General features: G+C 43.6%; 1 protein-coding gene across 1 annotated transcript in view; it reads right to left on the bottom strand.

The window, feature by feature from the left end:
- Positions 1-23,435, bottom strand: part of LOC137428668 (nuclear receptor-interacting protein 3-like) — a 61,448-nt gene extending 38,013 nt beyond the window's left edge. The window contains exons 1-2 of the mRNA XM_068118577.2: positions 23,293-23,435; positions 14,963-15,182 (exon numbers count right to left, since the gene is read on the bottom strand). Of these exons, the coding sequence (XP_067974678.2) occupies positions 14,982-15,182; positions 23,293-23,406 (315 nt within the window). The 5' untranslated portion in view covers positions 23,407-23,435 and the 3' untranslated portion in view covers positions 14,963-14,981. The remainder of the gene's footprint in view (positions 1-14,962; positions 15,183-23,292) is intronic.
- Between the last annotated feature and the right edge of the window lie 4,250 nt (positions 23,436-27,685).

Below are 27,685 nucleotides of genomic sequence, written 5' to 3' on the forward strand. Positions count from 1 at the left end.
TCCTCCCACACTTTTCTCACTATCCCTCATCCTACCACACTTTAATCAATATCCCTAATCCTACCACACTTTTCTCAATATCCCTAATCCTCCCACACTTTTCTCAATATCCCGAATCCTCCCACACTTTGATCAATATCCCTAATCCGACCACACTTTTCTCAATATCCCGAATCCTCCCACACTTTTCTCAATATCCCTAATCCTACCACACATTTCTCAATATCCCTAATCCTACCACACTTTTCTCAATATCCAAAATCCGACCACACTTTTCTCAATATCCTTAATCCTACAACACTTTTCTCAATATCCCTAATCCGACCACACTTTTCTCAATATCCCTAATCCTACCACACTTTTCTCAATATCCCAAATCCTCCCACACTTTTCTCAATATCCCTAATCCTCCCACACTTTTCTCAATATCCATAATCCTCCCACACTTTTCTCAATATTCCTAATCCGACCACACTCTAATCAATATCCCTAATCCTTCCACACTTTTCTCAATATCCTTAATCCTCCCACACTTTTCTCAATATCCCGAATCCTTCCGCACTTTTCTCAATATCCCGAATCCTCCCACACTTTTCTCAATATCCCGAATCCTCCCACACTTTTCTCAATATCCCTAATCCTCCCACACTTTTCTCAATATCCCGAATCCGACCACACTTTTCTCAATATCCCTAATCCGACCACACTTTTCTCAATATCCCGAATCCGACCACACTTTTCTCAATATTCCTAATCCGACCACACTCTAATCAATATCCCTAATCCTACCACACTTTTCTCAATATCCCGAATCCTCCCACACTTTTCTCAATATCCCTAATCCTCCCACACTTTTCTCAATATCCCTAATCCTACCACACTTTTCTCAATATCCCGAATCCTCCCACACTTTTCTCAATATCCCAAATCCTACCACACTTTTCTCAATATCCCTAATCCTACCACACTTTTCTCAATATCCCTAATCCTACCACACTTTTCTCAATATCCCTAATCCTACCACACTTTTCTCAATATCCCTAATCCGACCACACTTTAATCAATATCCCTAATCCTACCACACTTTTCTCAACATCCCTAATCCGACCACACTTTAATCAATATCCCTAATCCTACCACACTTTTCTCAATATCCCTAAACCTACCACACTTTTCTCAATATCCCTAATCCTCCCACACTTTTCTCAATATCCCTAATCCTACCACACTTTTCTCAATATCCCTAATCCTACCACACTTTTCTCAATATCCCTAATCCGACCACACTTTAATCAATATCCCTAATCCTACCACACTTTTCTCAACATCCCTAATCCGACCACACTTTTCTCAATATCCCTAATCCTCCCACACTTTTCTCAATATCCCTAATTCGACCACACTTTTCTCAATATCCCTAATCCGACCACACTTTAATCAATATCCCTAATCCTACCACACTTTTCTCAACATCCCTAATCCGACCACACTTTCATCAATATCCCTAATCCTACCACACTTTTCTCAATATCCCTAATCCTCCCACACTTTTCTCAATATCCCTAATCCTCCCACACTTTTCTCAATATCCCGAATCCTCCCACACTTTTCTCAATATCCCTATTCCTCCCACACTTTTCTCAATATCCCTAATCCTACCACACTTTTCTCAATATCCCTAATCCTACCACACTTTTCTCAATATCCCTTATCCTACCACACTTTTCTCAATATCCCTAATCCTACCACACTTTTCTCAATATCCCTAATCCTACCACACTTTAATCAATATCCCTAATCCTACCACACTTTTCTCAATATCCCTAATCCTACCACACTTTAATCAATATCCCTAATCCTACCACACTTTTCTCAATAGCCCTAATCCTACAACACTTTTCTCAATATCCTTAATCCTCCCACACTTTTCTCAATATCCCTAATCCTGCCACACTTTTCTCAATATCCCTATTCCTCCCACACTTTTCTCAATATCCCTAATCCTACCACACTTTTCTCAATATCCCTAATCCTACCACACTTTTCTCAATATCCCTTATCCTACCACACTTTTCTCAATATCCCTTATCCGACCACACTTTTCTCAATATCCCTAATCCTACCACACTTTTCTCAATATCCCTAATCCTACCACACTTTTCTCAATATCCCTAATCCTACCACACTTTAATCAATATCCCTAATCCTACCACACTTTTCTCAATAGCCCTAATCCTACAACACTTTTCTCAATATCCTTAATCCTCCCACACTTTTCTCAATATCCCTAATCCTGCCACACTTTTCTCAATATCCCTAATCCTCCCACACTTTTCTCAATATCCCTAATCCTACCACACTTTAATCAACATCCCTAATCATACCACACTTTTCTCAATATCCCTAATCCTACCACACTTTAATCAATATCCCTAATCCTACCACACTTTAATCAACATCCCTAATCCTCCCACACTTTTCTCAATATCCCTAATCCTACCACACTTTAATCAATATCCCTAATCCTACCACACTTTTCTCAATAGCCCTAATCCTACAACACTTTTCTCAATATCCTTAATCCTCCCACACTTTTCTCAATATCCCTAATCCTGCCACACTTTTCTCAATATCCCTATTCCTCCCACACTTTTCTCAATATCCCTAATCCTACCACACTTTTCTCAATATCCCTAATCCTACCACACTTTTCTCAATATCCCTTATCCTACCACACTTTTCTCAATATCCCTAATCCTACCACACTTTTCTCAATATCCCTAATCCTCCCACACTTTAATCAATATCCCTAATCCTACCACACTTTTCTCAATATCCCTAATCCTACCACACTTTAATCAACATCCCTAATCCTCCCACACTTTTCTCAATATCCCTAATCCTACCACACTTTAATCAATATCCCTAATCCGACCACACTTTTCTCAATAGCCCTAATCCTACAACACTTTTCTCAATATCCTTAATCCTCCCACACTTTTCTCAATATCCCTAATCCTGCCACACTTTTCTCAATATCCCTAATCCTCCCACACTTTTCTCAATATCCCTAATCCTACCACACTTTAATCAACATCCCTAATCATACCACACTTTTCTCAATATCCCTAATCCTACCACACTTTAATCAATATCCCTAATCCTACCACACTTTTCTCAATATCCCTAATCCTACCACACTTTTCTCAATATCCCTAATCCTACCACACTTTTCTCAATATCCCTAATTCTCCCACACTTTTCTCAATATCCCTAATCCTACCACACTTTAATCAACATCCCTAATCCTACCACACTTTAATCAATATCCCTAATCCTACCACACTTTTCTCAATATCCCTAATCCTACCACACTTTTCTCAATATCCCTAATTCTCCCACACTTTTCTCAATATCCCTAATCCTACCACACTTTTCTCAATATCCCTAATTCTCCCACACTTTTCTCAATATCCCTAATCCTACCACACTTTTCGCAATATCCCTAATCCTACCACACTTTTCTCAATATCCCGAATCCTACCACACTTTTCTCAATATCCCTAATCCTACCACACTTTTCTCAATATCCCTAATCCGACCACACTTTAATCAATATCCCTAATCCTACCACACTTTCCTCAATATCCCTAATCCTACCACACTCTAATCAATATCCCTAATCCGACCACACTCTAATCAATATCCCTAATCCTACCACACTTTTCTCACTATCCCTAATCCGACCACACTTTAATCAATATCCCTAATCCTACCAAACTTTTCTCAATATCCCTAATCCGACCACACTCTAATCAATATCCCTAATCCTACCACACTTTTCTCAATATCCCTAATCCGACCACACTCTAATCAATATCCCTATTCCTCCCACACTTTTCTCAATATCCCTAATCCTCCCACACTTTTCTCAATATCCCGAATCCTCCCACACTTTTCCCAATATCCCTAATCCTACCACACTTTTCTCAATATCCCTAATCCTACCACACTTTTCTCAATATCCCTGATCCTACCAAACTTGTCTCAATATCCCTAATCCTACCACACTTTTCTCAATATCCCTAATCCTCCCACACATTTCTCAATATCCCTAATCCGACCACACTTTCATCAATATCCCTAATCCTCCCACACTTTTCTCACTATCCCTCATCCTACCACACTTTAATCAATATCCCTAATCCTACCACACTTTTCTCAATATCCCTAATCCTCCCACACTTTTCTCAATATCCCGAATCCTCCCACACTTTGATCAATATCCCTAATCCGACCACACTTTTCTCAATATCCCGAATCCTCCCACACTTTTCTCAATATCCCTAATCCGACCACACTTTTCTCAATATCCCCAATCCTACCACACATTTCTCAATATCCCTACTCCTACCACACTTTTCTCAATATCCAAAATCCGACCACACTTTTCTCAATATCCTTAATCCTACCACACTCTTTTCAATATCCCTAATTCTCCCACACTTTTCTCAATATCCCTAATCCTACCACACTTTTCTCAATATCCCAAATCCTCCCACACTTTTCTCAATATCCCAAATCCTCCCACACTTTTCTCAATATCCATAATCCTCCCACACTTTTCTCAATATCCATAATCCTCCCACACTTTTCTCAATATTCCTAATCCGACCACACTCTAATCAATATCCCTAATCCTTCCACACTTTTCTCAATATCCCGAATCCTCCCACACTTTTCTCAATATCCCTAATCCTCCCACACTTTTCTCAATATCCCGAATCCTCCCACACTTTTCTCAATATTCCTAATCCGACCACACTCTAATCAATATCCCTAATCCTACCACACTTTAATCAATATCCCGAATCCGACCACACTCTAATCAATATCCCTAATCCTACCACACTTTTCTCAATATCCCGAATCGTCCCACACTTTTCTCAATATCCCGAATCCTCCCACACTTTTCTCAATATCCCTAATCCTCCCACACTTTTCTCAATATCCCTACTCCTACCACACTTTTCTCAATATCCCGAATCCTCCCACACTTTTCTCAATATCCCAAATCCTACCACACTTTTCTCAATATCCCTAAGCCTACCACACTTTTCTGAATATCCCTAATCCTACCACACTTTTCTCAATATCCCTACTCCGACCACACTTTAATCAATATCCCTAATCCTACCACACTTTTCTCAACATCCCTAATCCGACCACACTTTAATCAATATCCCTCATCCTACCACACTTTTCTCAATATCCCTCATCCTCCCACACTTTTCTCAATATACCTAATCCTCCCACACTTTTCTCAATATCCCGAATCCTCCCACACTTTTCTCAATATCCCTAATCCTCCCACACTTTTCTCAATATCCCTAATCCTACCACACTTTTCTCAATATCCCTAATCCTACCACACTTTTCTCAATATCCCTTATCCTACCACACTTTTCTCAATATCCCTAATCCTACCACACTTTTCTCAATATCCCTAATCCTACCACACTTTAATCAATATCCCTAATCCTACCACACTTTTCTCAATATCCCTAATCCTACCACACTTTAATCAACATCCCTAATCCTCCCACACTTTTCTCAATATCCCTAATCCTACCACACTTTAATCAATATCCCTAATCCTACCACACTTTTCTCAATAGCCCTAATCCTGCAACACTTTTCTCAATATCCTTAATCCTCCCACACTTTTCTCAATATCCCTAAACCTGCCACACTTTTCTCAATATCCCTAATCCTCCCACACTTTTCTCAATATCCCTAATCCTACCACACTTTAATCAACATCCCTAATCATACCACACTTTTCTCAATATCCCTAATCCTACCACACTTTTCTCAATATCCCTAATCCTACCACACTTTTCTCAATATCCCTAATCCTACCACACTTTAATCAATATCCCTAATCCTCCCACACTTTTCTCAATATCCCTAATCCCACCGCACATTTCTCAATATCCCTAATCCTACCACACTTTTCTCAATATCCCTAATTCTCCCACACTTTTCTCAATATCCCTAATTCTCCCACACTTTTCTCAATATCCCTAATCCTCCCACACTTTTCTCAATATCCCTAATCCTCCCACACTTTTCTCAATATCCCGAATCCTCCCACACTTTTGTCAATATCCCTAATCCTCCCACACTTTTCTCAATATCCCTAATCCTACCACACTTTTCTCAATAGCCCTAATCCCGCAACACTTTTCTCAATATCCTTAATCCTCCCACACTTTTCTCAATATCCCTAATCCTGCCACACTTTTCTCAATATCCCTAATCCTCCCACACTTTTCTCAATATCCCTAATCCTACCACACTTTAATCAACATCCCTAATCATACCACACTTTTCTCAATATCCCTAATCCTACCACACTTTTCTCAATATCCCTAAACCTACCACACTTTTCTCAATATCCCTAATCCTACCACACTTTTCTCAATATCCCTAAACCTACCACACATTTCTCAATATCCCTAATCCTACCACACATTTCTCAATATCCCTAATTCTCCCACACTTTTCTCAATATCCCTAATTCTCCCACACTTTTCTCAATATCCCTAATCCTACCACACTTATATCAATATCCCTAATCCCACCACACATTTCTCAATATCCCTAATCCTACCACACTTTTCTCAATATCCCTAATTCTCCCACACTTTTCTCAATATCCCTAATCCTACCACACTTATATCAATATCCCTAATTCTCCCACACTTTTCTCAATATCCCTAATCCTACCACACTTGTCTCAATATCCCTAATTCTCCCACACTTTTCTCAATATCCCTAATCCTACCACACTTATATCAATATCCCGAATCCAACCACACTTTTCTCAATATCCCTAATCCCACCAAACATTTCTCAATATCCCTAATCCTACCACACTTTTCTCAATATCCCTAATCCTACCACACTTTTCTCAATATCCCTAATCCTCCCACACTTTTCTCAATATCCCGAATCCTCCCACACTTTTCTCAATATCCCTAATGCTACTACACTTTTCTCAATATCCCTAATCCTCCCACACTTTTCTCAATATCCCAAATCCTCCCACACTTTTCTCAATGTCCCTAATCCTCCCACACTTTTCTCAATATCCCTAATCCGACCACACTTTTCTCAATATCCCGAATCCTACCACACTTTTCTCAATATCCCGAATCCTCCCACACTTTTCTCAATATCCCTAATCCTCCCACACTTTTCTCAATATTCCTAATCCGACCACACTCTAATCAATATCCCTAATCCTACCACACTTTTCTCAATATCCCTAATCCTCCCACACTTTTCTCAATATCCCGAATCCTCCCACACTTTTCTCAATATCCCGAATCCTCCCACACTTTTCTCAATATCCCTAATCCTACCACACTTTTCTCAATATCCCTAATCCTCCCACACTTTTCTCAATATCCCGAATCCTACCACACTTTTCTCAATATCCCTAATCCTCCCACACTTTTCTCAATATCCCAAATCCTCCCACACTTTTCTCAATGTCCCTAATCCTCCCACACTTTTCTCAATATCCCTAATCCGACCACACTTTTCTCAATATCCCTAATCCTACCACACTTTTCTCAATATCCCGAATCCTCCCACACTTTTCTCAATATCCCTAATCCTCCCACACTTTTCTCAATATCCCTAATCCTCCCACACTTTTCTCAATATTCCGAATCCGACCACACTCTGATCAATATCCCGAATCCTGCCACACTTTTCTCAATATCCCTAATCCTCCCACACTTTTCTCAATATCCCGAATCCTCCCACACTTTTCTCAATATCCCGAATCCTCCCACACTTTTCTCAATATCCCTAATCCTACCACACTTTTCTCAATATCCCTAATCCTCCCACACTTTTCTCAATATCCCGAATCCTACCACACTTTTCTCAATATCCCGAATCCTCCCACACTTTTCTCAATATCCCGAATCCTCCCACACTTTAATCAATATCCCTAATCCTCCCACACTTTTCTCAATATCCCTAATCCTCCCACACTTTTCTCAATATCCCTAATCCTCCCACACTTTTCTCAATCTCCCTAATCCTACCACACTTTTCTCAATATCCCGAATCCGACCACACTTTTCTCAATATCCCGAATCCTCCCACACTTTTCTCAATATCCCGAATCCTCCCACACTTTTCTCAATATCCCTAATCCTCCCACACTTTTCTCAATATCCCGAATCCTCCCACACTTTTCTCAATATCCCTAATCCTCCGACACTTTTCTCAATATCCCTAATCCTACCACACTTTTCTCAATATCCCTAATCCGACCACACTTTTCTCAATATCCCTAATCCTACCACACTTTTCTCAATATCCCTAATCCTACCACACTTTTCTCAATATCCCTAATCCGACCACACTTTAATCAATATCCCTAATCCTACCACACTTTTCTCAATATCCCTAATCCTACCACACTTTTCTCAATATCCCTAATCCTCCCACACTTTTCTCAATATCCCTAATCCGACCACACTCTAATCAATATCCCTAATCCGACCACACTCTAATCAATATCCCTAATCCTACCACACTTTTCTCACTATCCCTAATCCGACCACACTTTAATCAATATCCCTAATCCTACCACACTTTTCTTAATATCCCTAATCCTCCCACACTTTTCTCAATATCCCTAATCCTCTCACACTTTTCTCAATATCCCTAATCCTCCCACACTTTTCTCAATATCCCGAATCCTCCCACACTTTTCCCAATATCCCTAATCCTCCCACACTTTTCTCAATATCCCTAATCCTACCACACTTTTCTCAATATCCCTAATCCTCCCACACTTTTCTCAATATCCCTAATCCTACCACACTTTTCTCAATATCCCTAATCCTCCCTAACATTTCTCAATATCCCTAATCCGACCACACTTTAATCAATATCCCTAATCCTCCCACACTTTAATCACTATCCCTAATCCAACCACACTTTAATCAATATCCCTAATCCTCCCACTCTTTAATCACTATCCCTAATCCTGCCACACTTTTCTCAATATCCCGAATCCTCCCACACTTTTCTCAATATCCCGAATCCTCCCACACTTTTCTCAATATCCCTAATCCTACCACACTTTTCTCAATATCCCTAATCCTCCCACACTTTTCTCAATATCCCGAATCCTACCACACTTTTCTCAATATCCCGAATCCTCCCACACTTTTCTCAATATCCCGAATCCTCCCACACTTTAATCAATATCCCTAATCCTCCCACACTTTTCTCAATATCCCTAATCCTCCCACACTTTTCTCAATATCCCTAATCCTCCCACACTTTTCTCAATCTCCCTAATCCTACCACACTTTTCTCAATATCCCTAATCCGACCACACTTTTCTCAATATCCCGAATCCTCCCACACTTTTCTCAATATCCCGAATCCTCCCACACTTTTCTCAATATCCCTAATCCTCCCACACTTTTCTCAATATCCCGAATCCTCCCACACTTTTCTCAATATCCCTAATCCTCCGACACTTTTCTCAATCTCCCTAATCCTCCCACACTTTTCTCAATATCCCTAATCCGACCACACTTTTCTCAATATCCCTAATCCTACCACACTTTTCTCAATATCCCTAATCCTACCACACTTTTCTCAATATCCCTAATCCGACCACACTTTAATCAATATCCCTAATCCTACCACACTTTTCTCAATATCCCTAATCCTACCACACTTTTCTCAATATCCCTAATCCTCCCACACTTTTCTCAATATCCCTAATCCGACCACACTCTAATCAATATCCCTAATCCGACCACACTCTAATCAATATCCCTAATCCTACCACACTTTTCTCACTATCCCTAATCCGACCACACTTTAATCAATATCCCTAATCCTACCACACTTTTCTCAATATCCCTAATCCTCCCACACTTTTCTCAATATCCCTAATCCTCTCACACTTTTCTCAATATCCCTAATCCTCCCACACTTTTCTCAATATCCCGAATCCTCCCACACTTTTCCCAATATCCATAATCCTCCCACACTTTTCTCAATATCCCTAATCCTGCCACACTTTTCTCAATATCCCTAATCCTCCCACACTTTTCTCAATATCCCTAATCCTACCACACTTTTCTCAATATCCCTAATCCTCCCACACATTTCTCAATATCCCTAATCCGACCACACTTTAATCAATATCCCTAATCCTCCCACACTTTAATCACTATCCCTAATCCTACCACACTTTAATCAATATCCCTAATCCTACCACACTTTTCTCAATATCCCTAATCCTCCCACACTTTTCTCAATATCCCGAATCCTCCCACACTTTTCTCAATATCCCTAATCCGACCACACTTTTCTCAATATCCCCAATCCTACCACACATTTCTCAATATCCCGAATCCTCCCACACTTTTCTCAATATCCCAAATCCGACCACACTTTTCTCAATATCCCTTATCCTACCACACTTTTCTCAATATCCCTAATCCGACCACACTTTTCTCAATATCCCTAATCCTACCACACTTTTCTCAATATCCCAAATCCTCCCACACTTTTTTCAATATCCCTAATCCTCCCACACTTTTCTCAATATCCATAATCCTCCCACACTTTTCTCAATATTCCTAATCCTCCCACACTTTTCTCAATATCCCGAATCCTCCCACACTTTTCTCAATATCCCTAATCCTCCCACACTTTTCTCAATATCCCTAATCCTCCCACACTTTTCTCAATATTCCGAATCCGACCACACTCTAATCAATATCCCTAATCCTCCCACACTTTTCTCAATATCCCTAATCCTCCCACACTTTTCTCAATATTCCTAATCCGACCACACTTTTCTCAATATCCCTTATCCTACCACACTTTTCTCAATATCCCTAATCCTACCACACTTTTCTCAATATCCCTTATCCTACCACACTTTTCTCAATATCCCTAATCCTACCACACTTTTCTCAATATCCCTAATCCTACCACACTTTAATCAATATCCCTAATCCTACCACACTTTTCTCAATATCCCTAATCCTACCACACTTTTCTCAATATCCCTAATCCTACCACACTTTAATCAATATCCCTAATCCTACCACACTTTTCTCAATATCCCTTATCCTACCACACTTTTCTCAATATCCCTAATCCTACCACACTTTTCTCAATATCCCTAATCCTACCACACTTTAATCAATATCCCTAATCCTACCACACTTTTCTCAATATCCCTAATCCTACCACACTTTAATCAATATCCCTAATCCTACCACACTTTTCTCAATATCCCTAATCCTACCACACTTTAATCAACATCCCTAATCCTCCCACACTTTTCTCAATATCCCTAATCCTACCACACTTTAATCAATATCCCTAATCCTACCACACTTTTCTCAATAGCCCTAATCCTCCCACACTTTTCTCAATAGCCCTAATCCTACAACACTTTTCTCAATATCCTTAATCCTCCCACACTTTTCTCAATATCCCTAATCCTGCCACACTTTTCTCAATATCCCTAATCCTCCCACACTTTTCTCAATATCCCTAATCCTACCACACTTTAATCAACATCCCTAATCATACCACACTTTTCTCAATATCCCTAATCCTACCACACTTTAATCAATATCCCTAATCCTACCACACTTTTCTCAATATCCCTAATCCTACCACACTTTTCTCAATATCCCTAATTCTCCCACACTTTTCTCAATATCCCTAATCCTACCACACTTTTCTCAATATCCCTAATTCTCCCACACTTTTCTCAATATCGCTAATCCTACCACACTTTTCTCAATATCCCTAATCCTACCACACTTTTCTCAATATCCCTAATCCTCCCAAACTTTTTTTTTTTTTTTTTCGTATACAAGATCGAGGCTCGTGAAAGAGCTAACATTAATCACACAGAAAGACAAACCGACACATAAAACATATAACATGGGGAGCGGTAGACAAGATGGGGCGAGAGGGGGAGGAACACAAACACAACATCTGAGAGCAGGGACATTGAGAGATCTTTGGGGGGGGAGGCATGGGAAGGGGGGGTGGGGGGAAAGGTATAAAATATATGGACACTGCCGGGACTTCCAGGAAAGAAGTTGGAATTTCAAACAAGGTGGATCTGGGGTGAATTAGTGGGGGTAGAAAAGTTCAAGGTTTTGGATGGGGAAAGATAAGAGATGGTGATGAACAGCTGTTTTAAAGACCTGGAGGGAGGAGTGGGATTGAAGAGAGTGTGGGAGTTTGTTCCAGAGGCGGGAGAAAAGAGGAATGAAAGAGTGAAGGTGAGCAGAGAGCCGAGATTTCGGCAGTTTATCCATCAGAGGGTTGCTGGCAGATCTTGTGCGACCTGCAGGAATATTTGGGGGACAAAGCACAGAAAGGGGTGGGGGAGCAAGGCCGGAGAGGAGTCGGTAGAAGACAGAAAGACCACCTACCTGTCTGCGGTGAGTGAGTGAAAGGCCCTCGGAGATAGCTTCATCACGGGAGATTCCAATGATTCTGAAAGCTTTGGTTTCAACAGCGTGAAGCCGAGCTCGGTGTGAGGCAGGAGCACCGGCCCATAGGGGAGAACAGTATTCCATTGAGCTGCGGATGAAAGCCTTGTATGTGGTGAGGAGCTCAGGTGTGCCGAGGAAGGACTTCGCACGACGGAGGATGCCCAGTCGGCGACTGGCTTTGGAGGCCAGCTTGGAAATGTGGTTTTCCCAAGAAAGATCATGGCAGATAGTGAGACCCAAAAGGTTGAGCGACAGAACTTCTTGGAGAGGATTGTTGAGAAAGTGGATGGGAGGGTTGTCCAGTCGGTCTTTTCGGAGAGACATAGTAAGAGTGTGAGATTTGTCAGGATTGAAAGACATGTTCCACTTGTTTGCCCAGTCTGTGATTTTGTCCAGGTCTGCAGAGAGTGAGGAGGCTGCAGACTGCCGATCTCAGGGAAGAGGAATGGAGCGGCAGAGAGTGGAGTCATCAGCAAAGAGATAGAGAGGATTTTCCAGAGAGTCGGAGAGATTATTGATAAAGACCAGAAAAAGCACAGGGCCCAGAACACTGCCTTGGGGAACTCCAGCCTGAACAGGAAGGGGAGATGAGAGAAATCCATTCAGGGCCACACGTTGTCTACGACCAGAGAGGAAGTCCGCAAGCCATGCATGGAGATTTCCATGGATACCATAGGAGAATAGTTTGGTGAGCAGAGCTGGGTGCCAGACAGTATCGAAGGCACGTGATATGTCAAGGGAGACGGCTCTGATTTCCTGTTTGGCATTGAGGACCTCCATCCATTGTTGAGACAGCAGAAGCAGCATGTCCAGAGTAGAATGACCTGGTGTGAATCCAAATTGATGATCGGAGATCAAGCCATTGGAGAAGAGGAAAGATTTCATATCCGAAGCAATGATGGATTCCATGACTTTGCTGATAATTGGGAGCAGGCTGATTGGTCTGTAGTTGCAAGGATCTGTTTTTGCTCTCACTTTGCTCTCACTTTTCTCAATATCCCTAATCCTGCCACACTTTTCTCATCCCTATTCGTCTCCCTATCCCCCGTCTCCCTAACCCTCACCCTCACCCTAACCCAAACCCTAACCATAACCGTAACCATAACCATAACAATTACATCATTGGCTTTGACGGAATTATTTCATCTGGTGTTGTTGTTGCCCAGGAATAATGGGCCGATTGGTTTTCTCCTTTGTCAAATTTCCTTGTGATTCCTTATAATGTGTTAAACATGAAGAGATCATCAGGACAACTGTTCCATCCTCTTCTGGAGTTTAATCCGATTGTTTGTGAGCTCCTTGCCAGCTGCATCATCTTTTGAGGGACGCTGAAACTGGTGCTGACTTTTTTGCAGAACATGCAAATTCAATTTTTGTACAGTTCTCATATTTCATATCAGTGGTTCAGTACAGCTCTGGACAACAGTCAGATTTATGCAGTGAGTCTGACTATTAATAGACTTCATCATCATCGATTTCCTGAATCCTGGCCTGGACACCCTTGTGTCGATCTCCCATGTTCCGTGCGCCATCGTATGTCTATGCTCTCATTTTAGTTTCCTTTCTTCCCGAATCATCAAGCATCAGCAGAAATAGGTCATGTGCATGCCCTGTGCTTGCTTCAGCATCAATAAAAACCAAGAAATTCCACACGAAAAAGTATTTTGTGGCTTTTAGTCTGAGAACAAATATCCTCTCTTTGAGACTTTTTTGAGAAACCGAATCTGTTGCTTTTTCTGCCATTAAGCTTCTTATTTTTCTTTCATATGCAACACATGACTGTGAGTGCCCTGTAGGTTAGGATAGGAATTTGGAATTTGGCCAGGATGCCGGCAATGGCTCGCCTACTCTTCGCCATGGACACTGTGAGATGTTAAATGGCAACAAACTAATGCTGACAGACTGTACGCCCAGCCATGCAAGGGACAGCACACACAGTCATGAATTGCACTGCCTGTGAAACACCAGGACGACAGCTGGTGGCCGAGATCCGAACCGATCCGATCCGAGTTAGGCCGAGATCCGAACCAAGACAAAGACAGCTCAAAGGTGAGTACATGTACCTCTGAGGCCTAGGCTATCGTGCCAGCTATTGCCTTTATGCTAAAGCGCACAACTGTTGCAAGCCCTTCACAAATCATTTTATAATTTGGTCGCCACATAGTTCTAATTTGTCATTCTGAATGAATTTTGAATGTTTATTTGCCTGACCGTCAACCTTCCTGACACCTTTACCCAACCACTTGATCTCCGAAATTACTACTTAAAATTGGAAAAAAAAAATTTGGTTTTTCTTCAACATAAAAAGCATTTCATGATGTTACTTTGTAAATAGGAAAGTTCCCATGTTCGTTATTTGTTTTATTCCTTTTTACCTTAAGTTGTGCCTTTTGATCAAACAGTGGCCTGCTCCTCTTCCCTTGTGTTTTGGGTTGAAACGCCTCCTTGTATCGATCCGGGGCTCAGTCCAGGATCAGAGATGTGACTGCAAGCGACACTTGTGCTCTGACAGTGACTATTATCTTGTGATGCTGCAGACAGGCTCTTAAGTAGTTGGCGTTCCAGTACTCGTTTTTGCACCACATCTTGAGGTTGCTGTGAACATAGGCAAATAAAAAGATTAAGGTCATCACAAACGTTTTGTCTGATTGTCTCATATTGCCATGGCGATACAACACCTGATTTTAATATATCAGTGGCTGTAATGACAGATTGTCTCTATGTTGCTTTGTCAATAAGATAATCTACTTTCACTACAGCCTGTCACATATAATTCTGCCTCTTAAAGCTACTTTAGAAAGTCATATAAAAATGTAGTTCATGTCTAAAAACAAACAAACTCTGTAGTTACCTCTGCCACCGAAGGTGGATGGAGGTTATGTTTTCACCAATGTCTGTTTGTTTGTGAACAGGACGTCTCAAATAGTTGTGGATGGATTTGGGCGAAATGTGGTGGACAGGTTGAGTGTTTGACACCGATGAAATAATTAGATTTTGGTGAAGATCCGGATCTGGATCTGAGAAATTTTTATGTGATTCTTCACCATTGAAAGATGGGGCAAAAAACGATATATAGCATGATATCTCAAAAAGTTGTGGACTGCTTCGGATGAAACCTGGTGGACAGGTTGGGTGGGTGGCAAGGACGAATTGATTAAATTCTGGTGAAGCTTCTATTCCAGATTGGGATCAGAGAATTTTTAAAGCGATTCTTCCCCATTGAGTGATTTTGGGCTAAAACTTTCAGAATCATTGGAATCTCCCGTGATGAAGCTAACTCCGAGGGCCTTTCTCTCTCTCACCGCAGGCAGGTTGGTGGTCTTTCTGTCTTCTACCGACTCCTCTCCGGCCTTGCTCCCCCAGCTCTCTCTGAGCTCTGTCCCCCAAATATTCCTGCAGGACACACAAGATCTGCCTGCAACCCTCTCATGATTAAACTGCCAAAATCAAGACTCTCTGCTCACCTTCACTCCTTCATTCCCCTTCTCTCCCGCCTCTGGAACAAACTCCCCCACTCCCTTCAATCCCACTCCACCCTCCAGGTCTTTAAAACAGCTGTTCACCACCATCTCTTATCTTCCCCATCCAAAACCTTGATCTTTTCTACCCCTGCTAATTCACCCCAGATCCACTTTATTGAAATATCGACTTCTTTCCTGGAAGTCCTAGCTATGTGTTTTTTTTACCTCTCCCACCACCACTCGCCCCCCCCCCCCCCCCCCTTCCCATGCCTCCTCCCCCCAAGCCCTCTCCCTCCCACAGATCTCCCGATGTCGCTGCTCTCCATCTTGTTCTCCCTCTCCCTTTATCATATGTTTTATGTGTCAGTTTGTCTTTTTGTGATCAATATTAGCTCTTACACGAGCCTCGATCTCGTATCCAAAAAAATAATAATAGCAGGATATCTCAAAAAGTTGTGGACGGATTCGGCCGAAACTTAGTGGACAGGTTGGGTGTGTGACAAGGACGAACAGATTTGATTTTAGTGAAGGTCAGGATCCGGATACGAGAATTACAAAAAAAACAATTAAGTGGTTCTTCAGTCATCACCATTGAGTGATAGGACCAAAAACAAAAACAAAAGTTGTGGAAGGTTTATGACAAAACTAGGTGGATGAGATGGGTAAGTGACGAGATCAAGCCGATTAGGTTTTGGTTCAGGTCCGAATGCAGATCAGACTTATCAGTAAGATACAAAACATAAACTGTTGAGCCTGGTGGAGGTATGCGCTCTACCGAGTGCCGCTATAGTTGTTGATGTGATGTATTTATGTGACATAATGAGACACAGATGAGGTGCAAACCTCTGACAGAGATAAATGTATAATAATTACGCGTCCATTTAATTGTCAGGTGATTCATCAATGTGTGTCCCATCCCTTGGATGGACATTAAATTGGGTGTCCCATCTGCCTGCATTATTGATGGATGTTAAAGATCCCACAGTATCCTTTGTGAAGAGTAGACGAGATATCGCCGACACCTTGGCCATATTCCAAATTCCTGCCCTGACTTCCAGTTTCAAAGTAGAGATCTGTCCAGGTCTAACCCTAGCAACAGAAACTACCTTGGCAGCACCCATACTTTGTGATCTGATGTGATTGGATCGATTGTGACCTAACCATGTAATGCTGCATTCTGGCGATTGTTTTCACGTAGGGATCCAATGTGGAAGTAACATTCTCAACGAGAAAAAGAGCAATTGGGGATTGCAAACCCTCGCCAGGATGTATTTTCAGTGGTTATTAAGGCTTTTGTGTTAAAACAAATATGGCGGCCGAACCACGTGACCGATGACGTCATCATTTTTTTTCTAAACTTATTTATTCCGAGATTATGCTCAATAAATTTCATCTTGATTGGATGAAGTTTTGTACTTTTCGAATTATGACGTCATAATGGAGGCACCTATGACATAATCATTAACACATTTTATTCCCCATGGAGAGTTCTTTACAATGAGCCATGTCTCAATTTTTTCAATTCAGCACTTTCGGAGATATTGAGGTGCAAAGTTTTTCGGTTTTTCCAAGATGGCGGCCGAACCACGTGACCAATGATGTCATCATTATTATTTTTTCTCCACCAGGTTATCCCTAGATGATGCTCAAGAAATTTCAACTTGATTGGATGAAGTTTTGTACTTGTCGAATTATGACGTCATAATGGAGGCACCTATGACATCATCATTCACATATTTTATTCCCCATGGAGAGTGACCTATGACGAACCACGTGACCTATGACGTCATAATTATCATTTAAAAATTATACAGGTGGATTTGCACCGATGGTGAAAATTTCCTGTCAATCGGACCAACGGTTGCAGAGAAAATCATATTTATTCTGTGCGGACAAACAAACAAACAGACAGACAGACAAACAGACAAACAAACAAACGGACTCAAATGCAATACCCTCTCCTCTGGCGAGGGTAATAACATGTATGAGCTATGTCCCCCTCCAGCAGCTATTAGTGCATTGCGCTTTTATCACATTCATCGTATGAGCTCTCGAATCTGAGCATGCGGAATGGAATTCCACACCAGAATTCCATCTTGTTCTGCTCATCGAGGGTCTGTGGCTGTCTTGGCAAGTTTCGAACGTGACGATCAATGATGGTTCCTGGGGATGTCCAATTGGATGCAAATCTGGTGAGATGGCAGACCAGGGTGTCATGACGTTAACTTTGGCATTGCCAAGACTCTTCCTTGTTTGAATGGCCCTATGAGCAGGAGCATTACAATGCGTAAAGCTGAATTTTGGGAGCTTGAATTTGGTAATCCATCGCAGAGTGTGCCATCCATCGGAAGGACAATATTGTTTTGAAGGGTATGCAACACATGTTGTATCGTTCTGCCATCAGATTGCCATGGATATGGATCAATGTGTCCTGCAATATTTCCCATAATTTACCTTTTCATTTTGGTTGTTTGTCGTTTTCTTCCTGTCCAAATGATCCCAGTTTCTATGATGTTTAGGTCAGGACTTTGAGGGGACATTCTAATAGTTGTAGAGTTCCTGACTCTGCTTTTCTTTGTAAATATGTGTTAACGATGTTTGCAGTGTGTTTGGGGTCGTCATCGTACTGGAACACAGTTGTTGCCAATTGACCTCCTTCCTGATGGGATATAATTTTGGATTGGGATCTGCTTGTACTTGTCCGCATTCATTCTTCCTCATTTCCCACCAAATCACCAATGCCTGCAGCAGAAATACATCCCCAAACCTGAATAGAGCCTCCATCATCATCAAGCCTCCACTGTAGGCTAATTCCTGATGTTTCATGTGCAAAAGGACACATATCCTTGCATTTCTCACCAACCCTTCATCTGGCATACTACTAGTCAGGTTCACTATGTTTTTACGTTCAAAATTTTGGTAGATTAGCAAAACTATACATTTTTGGAATATTCAGAGCATGAGGAATCCAAAAATTAATGTTTACATTTGCGTAGACACCTTTGCGAAAATGACACTCAGGACAGTGATGAGGATCTGTAAAAGCATATTCCTGAACGGTATAGACCTAGTAGATCCTGTGTATAGGACTTATAGTTCAATCTGATACTACCTATAACTTCCTATAACAACCTATAACTTCAAAGGACTTGCAATATCCTGTATTATGTAATACAGTTATATCACAAATGTAAAGACAATAGTTTTCAATTACCTTTGTTTGTTGCTTTTCTATAATCCTGAGCACTATTTTGAGGCCTTTATTGGATTCCTTGACCCAGAAAACATAGGATTAGCATATTTAATTAAGTCTCTAGGTTGACTAGAAGCCGAGATCGCGCAAAATATGTATTTTATGGCGGCCATTTTCAAAATCCAAAATGGCGGCCATGCAGGTGTCTGTGCAAATGCCAACATTGATTTTCAGATTCTCCATGCTCTGAAGATTCCAAAAATGTACAGGTTTGCTAATCCCAAAATTTTGAACGAAATTATATTTGTTAACATAGTGAACCTGACTATACCTGCCCTTTCTTTGTTCCAAAAATTTCAAACTTTGACTCATCACTGCAAAATACCTTTCACCGCTGATTAGCATCCCAACTCTGATGTTCTTGGGTATATTTCAGTCTCTTGGCTGTTCCCTTTATGCATAAAGGGGTTTTTGACAGCAACTCGTTCAAAGGGACTACTTTTGATAAGAGAACTTCTGACAGTAGATGAGACCACTTGAACCCTTGATGCCTGTGATAGTTCTTGTGGAAGTTCAGCACGATTTATTTTGTTTCTACTTCTGAAGGAACTTATCTTCTGAAGTATTGTTCATGTGAATCGTTGAGTTTCTTTGGCCTTCCAATCCATACTCTATCTTTACTTTCCCAGTTTTTTATGCTTTTGTATTGTTGCTCGAATGCCACATCTGGAAATAATAGGTTTTTATTTGTGGGATATTTCTCCCTGGGAATTGCCCTCTTGGTGTAAAACTATTAATTTGAATCTCATCAACTTTCATACAAGCCTGGTGTTGGCTTAGCGGTTAGGGTGCCGGCTTGGGATCCTAGGATCCTGGGTTTGAATCCCGGTCGATCACTGAATTAATGCCAGGGGGGTTGACTCAGCCTGTCATCCTTCTGAGGTCGGCAAATTGAGTACCAGCTCACTGGTAATTCCCTGTGTGCCACAAGACGACTAACAGGGTTGGCGGCAGGAAGGGCATCCGGCCATAAAACATTGCTTCAAAAAGGGGACCACGGGTCCGAAAAAGGCCAACCCCTGCTTTGCGGGGGGGAAATGGCCTCGACATGTGGTCTCTCTCTGTCTGTCTCTCTTTGTCTGTCTGTTTCTCTCTCTCTCTCTCTTTCTCTCTCTCTCTCTCTCTCTCTCTATCTCTCTCTCTCTCTCTCTCTCTCTCTCTCTCTCTCTCTCTCTCTCTCTGTCTCTCTCTGTCTGTCTCTCTCTCATCAAGTTTCATACAATACAATACAAAAACTATTTCATACTCGTTGTCCGGGCAACATTCAAGATGTAATAACTCAGAGTTATCTAGAGGCAACGTCTTTCACAATATATTTGTTGTTTGGTTCCGGGGCCACAAAATAAATTATAAAATTATATCTAATTTTTGCATCTATTAGTGAAAGGAGAAGTGTGTGTGTGTGTGTGTGTGTGTGTGTGTGTGTGTGTGTGTGTGTGTGTGTGTGTGTGTGTGTGTGTGTGTGTGTGTGTGTGTGTGTGTGTGTGTGTGTGTGTTATAACCACTGCCGCTATTAGAATGAACTCACAATAACAGTAAATTATACGAACCCAACAACTCTCATCCATGGATATTTCTCATATTTTGTCTACTTCCGTGAGTCCGATTTGCATTCAAGAACATGAAAATTATGCGTAACCATCTTTAAATCGCCACTCTGTCGTCTAAATGCTGAAAATTATGTTTAAAAGACGATTTGAATGACAGATTTTGAAGAAGCTCGAAGTGTTAAAAAAAGTTAAAGTGCCCTGCGATTCAAACTGAAAAAGTGTAAATACTCACACACAGCTCATACACAAAAGGCCTCATTTAGCATTCCTACAATTTGAAAATCGTGTGGCAGGGGAAATTATGGAGAATGAATAAAATAATATGTTTGTGTTGTGGTTTGTCCATCGTTGCCAAAGACACTCGTTCATACCTGACTTGCAAACATCAGGGAGCTTGAATTTGGTTATGATGTTGAACGTCCTTATTTGTCTGCACAGCAACCACACACTCAGGTAGCAAACAGTGTAAACCCGTGTCAAGGAATAGGTAAGTAGACCAGATAACCTGCTACGCACATTTTCACCAGAAATTTGTTCAGAACACAACATGCATTTTAAGGCCATTTTCCCTGCTAGAGCGGGGGTTAGCCTTGCGGTCCCCATGACAATCTTCTCCATTTTGCCCTATTTTCTGCATATCTCCTTGTTAACCCCCTTGCCCGCATTTCTTCTTCCACCATCTTTAGCCAAGTCTTTCTCGGTCTTCCCCGTCCTCTACTTCCTTCTACATTCATTTCCATCACTCTTCTCAACCAGTCACTTTCATCCTTCCTCAACACATGACCAAACCATCTCAACCTGTTCCTCTTCACAGCATCAATCACAGGCAATATTCCCATCATCTTTCGCAATTCATCATTTGTCTTCCTCTCTCTCAACGATACTCCACACATCCACCGAACCATTCGCATTTCCACCCTTTCCAGCCTTCGTTGTTGCTCTACGTTCATGACCCATGTCCCGCTCCCATAAATCATAACACTTCTCACACATGCAGCATACACCTTTCCCTTCAGCTTCAACGACACTCCTCATCAGCACGCCACTCAATTCCAGAAACTTCTTCCATGCACATCTAACTCCAGCAACCGTTGTCGAGTCTGATCCACCTTCTCCATTCAGCATGTCTCCGAGGTAGCAAAATGTTTTCACACCTTCCAGCTTCACGCCGTCTCCAAGATCCAACTCAACATTTCCTCCATCTGCAGCTCCCTCTGTGCACACCTTACATTTGAATGTAGCTGCCACACTGGTTAATGACCCTCTCAGACCACTACATTTTTGATGAACCCACTCAGCGCACATTGTACATTGAATGGAGTTCACTCCGACACCCTTCCTGCACACAGCACATGGCCACTTCCCAGTTCTTTCCACCTCACCACATGCTTTACCACTTGCCATCACCTTCGTCTTTCCGATATTCACCTTCAGACCTTTTGTCTCCACACATTCCTTCCACTTGTTCATCTTTTCCTTCAGTCCATCCATACTTTCCGCAATCAACACCAGATCATCTGCATACAACAACTCCCATGGTAAACCCTCCTTTACGTTCTGAGCCAGCACCTCCATCACAGCTACAAATAGTAGTGGACTTCGTACCGACCCCTGATGCACTCCAACCTTCATCTCAAACTGTTTGCACACAGCACACAGAATGCCGGCGATAACTCGCCCGTTTGTCAAAAGTCACTCATGAGATCTTTGTCATTGCTGGTGTTTCATGTGCAAGGTAATCCATCGCAGAGTGTGCGATCCATCGGAAGGACATCAAGCTGGCTGTCCCATCTCCTGGCATTAGTTGGTGGGTGTGAAAAAACCAAAAACGTTATCGCAAAGTCACCATGGCTAAATTTCAACGTTTCTGCTCTGATGTGCAGGGGACAGAGCATCGGTTTCGCAGCTGCGCTGCTGACGCAGTGCCCCTGTTACGAGTGAGCTGGCAATCATTTTACCGACCTCAGAAGGATGACAGGCCGAGTCAAACTCAAGACCCCAAGGCAATCAAAGCCACCCACCTTTTATTATATTTTTTTGTATGCAAGATCGAGGCTCGTGAAAGCGCGAACATTAATCACACAGAAAGACAAACCGACACGTAAAAACATATAACAAGGGGAGCGGTAGACAAGATGGGGAGAGAGGGGGAAGGACACAAACACAACATTTGAGAGCAGGGACATCGAGAGAACTGTGGGAGGGGGAGGGCTTGGGGGAAGGTGGGAGAGGTATAAAACATATGGACACTGCAAGGACTTCCAGGAAAGAAGTTGGAATTTCCAAAAAGTGTATCTGGGGTGAATTAGCGGGGGTAGAAAAGATCAAGGTTTTGGATGGGGGAAGATAAGAGATGGTGGTGATAAGGCAACTCCAGGCTTACCTTCCGGGTAACAGGTGCGAATCGTTAGCACAAGTTGTAAACAAATTCGCTCACTCACCGCTTCGAGCTTCTTCAAGCTGTCGAGTGGCAGCAGGTCCGCCGAATCCTTGTGATAGAACTGCATCGCTTGCTTGAGACGGCGCTGCTGCTGGAACCTGGCGGAGCTCGACATCTCCGTGCCTCTCTTGATCGGGTCTCCCATGGTGTACTGTGTATGGAGCCTCTCGCTCCGCAATCTCTACCTCTGCTCCACCCACGGCTCCCTCGTTCTGCCAGCAACGCCCCACCCTCGCTCCTTCAAATCCAACCACCACCATCGATTGCGTTTCCCCCGTGGGACAAACCATGATTAATACGGTGCTCCTAATTTCCCTCCCAGGTACCGTGGATTTCTCGGTTGTCCGGGAAATCTGCCGGAGGACTTGGTCATGGTTCAGCCTATTTCCCCAGAGCTCCGGAGAACCGACGAAAGCGTCACAATTCCACTCGTGACGTCATCATGCAGTTTGAGGTAAAACTGAAAAATAACTAAAATGGGCAAAACGTCCGACGATGAATTCAAGATGTAATAATTTTATTCAGGCGAAAAAAAATGTAACTTGTGTGCCGTATTTTGGCACAATTCGACTCGTGACGTCATCATCGTTTGACGTAAACTGAAAAATAACCAAAATGGATAAAACGTCTCGACAATGAATTCAAGATGTAATAATTTTATTCAGGCGAAAAAAAATGTAACTTGTGTGCAGTATTTTGTCACAATTCCACTCGTGACGTCATCATGCAGTTTGTCGTAAACTGAAAAATAACCAAAATGGGCAAAACGTCTTGACAATGAATTCAAGATGTAATAATTTCATTCAGGCGGAAAAAAATGTAACTTGTGTGCAGTATTTTGTTACAATTCCACTCGTGACGTCATCATCGTTTGACGTAAACTGAAAAATAACCAAAATGGACAAAACGGCCAGCGTGGCCAAAACACAAAGCTTATTTTTCAAGATATCCGCTCACAAGGTTCAGACATACATGGCGGCGGCCATCTTGGATTTTGACGTGGCGACCCAATTTTCAATAGCGTTCTCCCTTATGCGTAGATACACCCACACACCAGATTAGAAGTTAGTAGTTCGCTTATTTTTCAAGATATTTCGCTCACAAGGTTGAGACATATATATGGTGGCGGCCATCTTGGATTTTGACGTTGCGACCCAATTTTCGATAGCGTTCTTCCTTATGCCTAGATACATACACCCACACACCCGATTAGACGTTGGTACTTCGCTTATTTTTCAAGATATTCCACTCACAAGGTTCAGACATACATGGTGTCAGACACATGGCGGCGGCCATCTTGGATTTTGCCGTGGGTTGCACCCGCACACCAAATTCGAATGCGGTCCTTCGCTTACGCACGCACGCACGCACATCCACCCGCACGCACGGACGGACGGACGGACGGATGGACGGACACACGGACGGAGGGGAAAACCATAGTCCCCCTTTCGCTCCGCGGTGCGACGGGGGACAATAATTTCATCCAGGCGAAAAAAAATGCAACTTGTGTGCAGTATTTTGTCACAATTCGACTCGTGACGTCATCATGCAGTTTGACGTTAACTTAAAAATAACCAAAATGGGCAAAACGTCTCGACTATGAATAATTCAAGATGTAATAATTTCATTCAGGCGAAAAAAACTAACTTGTGTGCGGTATTTTGCACCTGTTCGTCGTGTGAAGCGCTCACCCAGGTGAACTCACGCTCTGCTGCTATATGTGCGCCACCTCACGGTAGTCGTGATCACCAGGTGGGTCTATATAGGCATTTGGCGACCTTGCGGTGATGCCTTCCACACCTCTATTACAAAACGAGCTTTAAACCGTCCCTAGCCCATTTAGAAATGCAGGTAACCACGATCACCTTGCCACCCAGCTTGTTTACACAATCGTTGAATGACGTCATTAATCTAATTGGAACATCGCATCTACTGTTTCTCCATCTGCAGATCCTGCTGAACCTGAACCTAACGTGTGCTTCATGACTTCCAGTCTCGTCGGAATTGATAACATAATTGATAACAGTTCGTGTTTGACTTTTTTTTAGAGTACATCGTCCGTTTACGTCACGACGTCATCACTGGATACTGTTACGCGGCCCTGCCACCTGTTGTACACTTTAGAAACATTGAAACTTGTTATAAGAATTAAATACAGAATAAATCATTTTATGTTCAGCATTGGCTTGTTTCAACCTCACCAGGCCATGGTGCCGGTGATGACTCGCCTACTCTTCACGAAAGGACACCGTGGGATCTTTAACGTTCACCCACTAATGCTGGCAGATGTGACACCCGGCTTAATGCCCATATGAGGGACAGCACACACACATTGATGAATCGCCCTACTGTACCTACTATACCTGTGAAACACCGGGATGACAGTTTATAGCTGGGTCGGGATTCAAACCCAAGCTAGACAGCTTTGATGCAAGTGTGTATTCCTCTAGGCCTAGGCCTATGGTTCACAGGAGTACCTGCACCCCCTGGGGGGTACGAAACCCCAAAGCTGGGGGTACCAAACACGCTGGCCGATTCAGTACTATATTTACTGTGATACTCAAAGCATATTTTTTCACGAACACATTGGGGTGAAGTTGTTATACTATAGTGTTGCCGTGTGGTGAAAGTGTTTAGTATGGTGAAGGTGTTGCATTGTGATGGGTGTGGTGAGCAAGATCTGACTCACCATGTCCAAGAAACGGAAGTGGCATGACTATGTTCTTATGGTTTTACCTGTATAACGGAAAAAAAGATCGAACTCAGAGGCCACAGTGTTTACTGTGCAGTGTGGTATTTTCAAATGCAAATCTCAAATGGACATGGTGGTGCAGATGCTGGGCATGACCTTGTAGTGTGGTGCTGCGCACACACAACTCGAATGCCAAAGAGGTAGGCCACAACGCGTTTGTTACAACAAAGAGTCTTTATTCCAAAGCTCGAACTGCAGCACTAAGCGGGCCCGAGCTTAGAGCCCGCATATATATCCCGAGGCCACGCCTAGTCCCCGGGCGTGGCCGATCGATCGATAGGCGGGGCATGCATTCCAGTTCCCCGCCTGGACGTCTGGGGGGTGGCGGGGCTGAGGGGTGGCCTCGACGCGGAGGCAGAGCTGCTTGCGGGGGGTGGTCCGGATCGAGGTGGGCCGGCTTGAGGCGGTCCACGGAGATGCGATCCGGGGCACCGCCGATGTCGATGGTGAAAAATTTGTCCCCGGTCTCCAGCACACGAAAGGGCCCGTCGTACGGGGGCCGTAGCGGTGACCGGTGGGCGTCGTGCCGGACGAAGACGTACTTCGCCGTGCGAACCTCAGGGGCGACGTGGGAAGGCGGGCAACCGTGGTGTGCCGTCGGCACCGGGGCGAACCTCCGGGCGGTCTCCTGAAGGGCGGAGCGCTGTTGCGCCGCAGACCAAGGAGCCGTGGAGTCGGGGATAAATTCACCCAGTACCCGCAGTGGTTGCCCGAAGACCAGCTCCGCCGAGGACGCGCGCAGGTCATCCTTGGGCGCTGTCCTGAGGTCCAGCAGGACCTAGGAGAGTCTGTTGACCCAGCCGCCGTCGCGGAGGCTGGCCCGGAGCGCGGCCTTCATTGAGCGATGAAAGCGCTCGCCCAGGCCATTGGCCTGGGGGTGGTAGGCCGTGGTGCAGTGCAGTGTCACCCCGAGCCCTTGCGCCACCGCGGCCCAGAGCTCCGAGGTGAACTGGGGGCTGCGTCGGACGAGATGTCCGAGGGGGCACCGAACCAGGCAACCCAAGTGGCGATGAAGGCCTGTGCCACATCAGCTGCAGACGACGCCGCCAATGGGACGGCCTCCGGCCACCGTGTGGTGTGGTCCACCATGGTGAGGAGGTGGGTGAACCCCCGCGATGGGGGCAGAGGTCCCACCAAGTCGACGTGCACATGGTCGAACCGACGCTCGGGCATCGCAAACGGGGCCAACGGGGCCTGGGTGTGGCGGTGGACCTTTGCGCGCTGGCACGCGAGGCACGTCCTGGCCCAGTCGCGGACGTCCTTCCGGAGACCCTGCCAGACGAACTTCGCCCCGACGAGCTTCTGGGATGCCTTCGTGCCCGGGTGGGACAGGCCGTGAATGGCGTCGAAAACTGGGCGCCGCCAGCCAGCGGGCACAATGGGGCAAGGCCGGCCGAGGGAGACGTCGCATAGGAGGGCCGCGCCCGCGGCGTCGAATGGCACCTCGGTGACGCGGAGGCCCGTGACGGTGGTCCGCAAGGCCTGGACGCCGGGGTCGGCGGTCTGGTCCTCTGCCATCCGGGCATAGTCGACCCCGAGGTGGACCGCAAGCACGACGGACCGGGAAAGGCAATCCGCCACCGGGTTGTCCTTACCCGCCACGTGACGGATGTCCGTCGTGTACTCGGACACGGCAGAGAGG

The sequence above is a fragment of the Myxine glutinosa genome, chromosome 1, assembly GCF_964187855.1.
Source record: "Myxine glutinosa chromosome 1, kmMyxGlut1.1, whole genome shotgun sequence".
Classification (NCBI taxonomy): Eukaryota; Metazoa; Chordata; class Myxini; order Myxiniformes; family Myxinidae; genus Myxine; species Myxine glutinosa.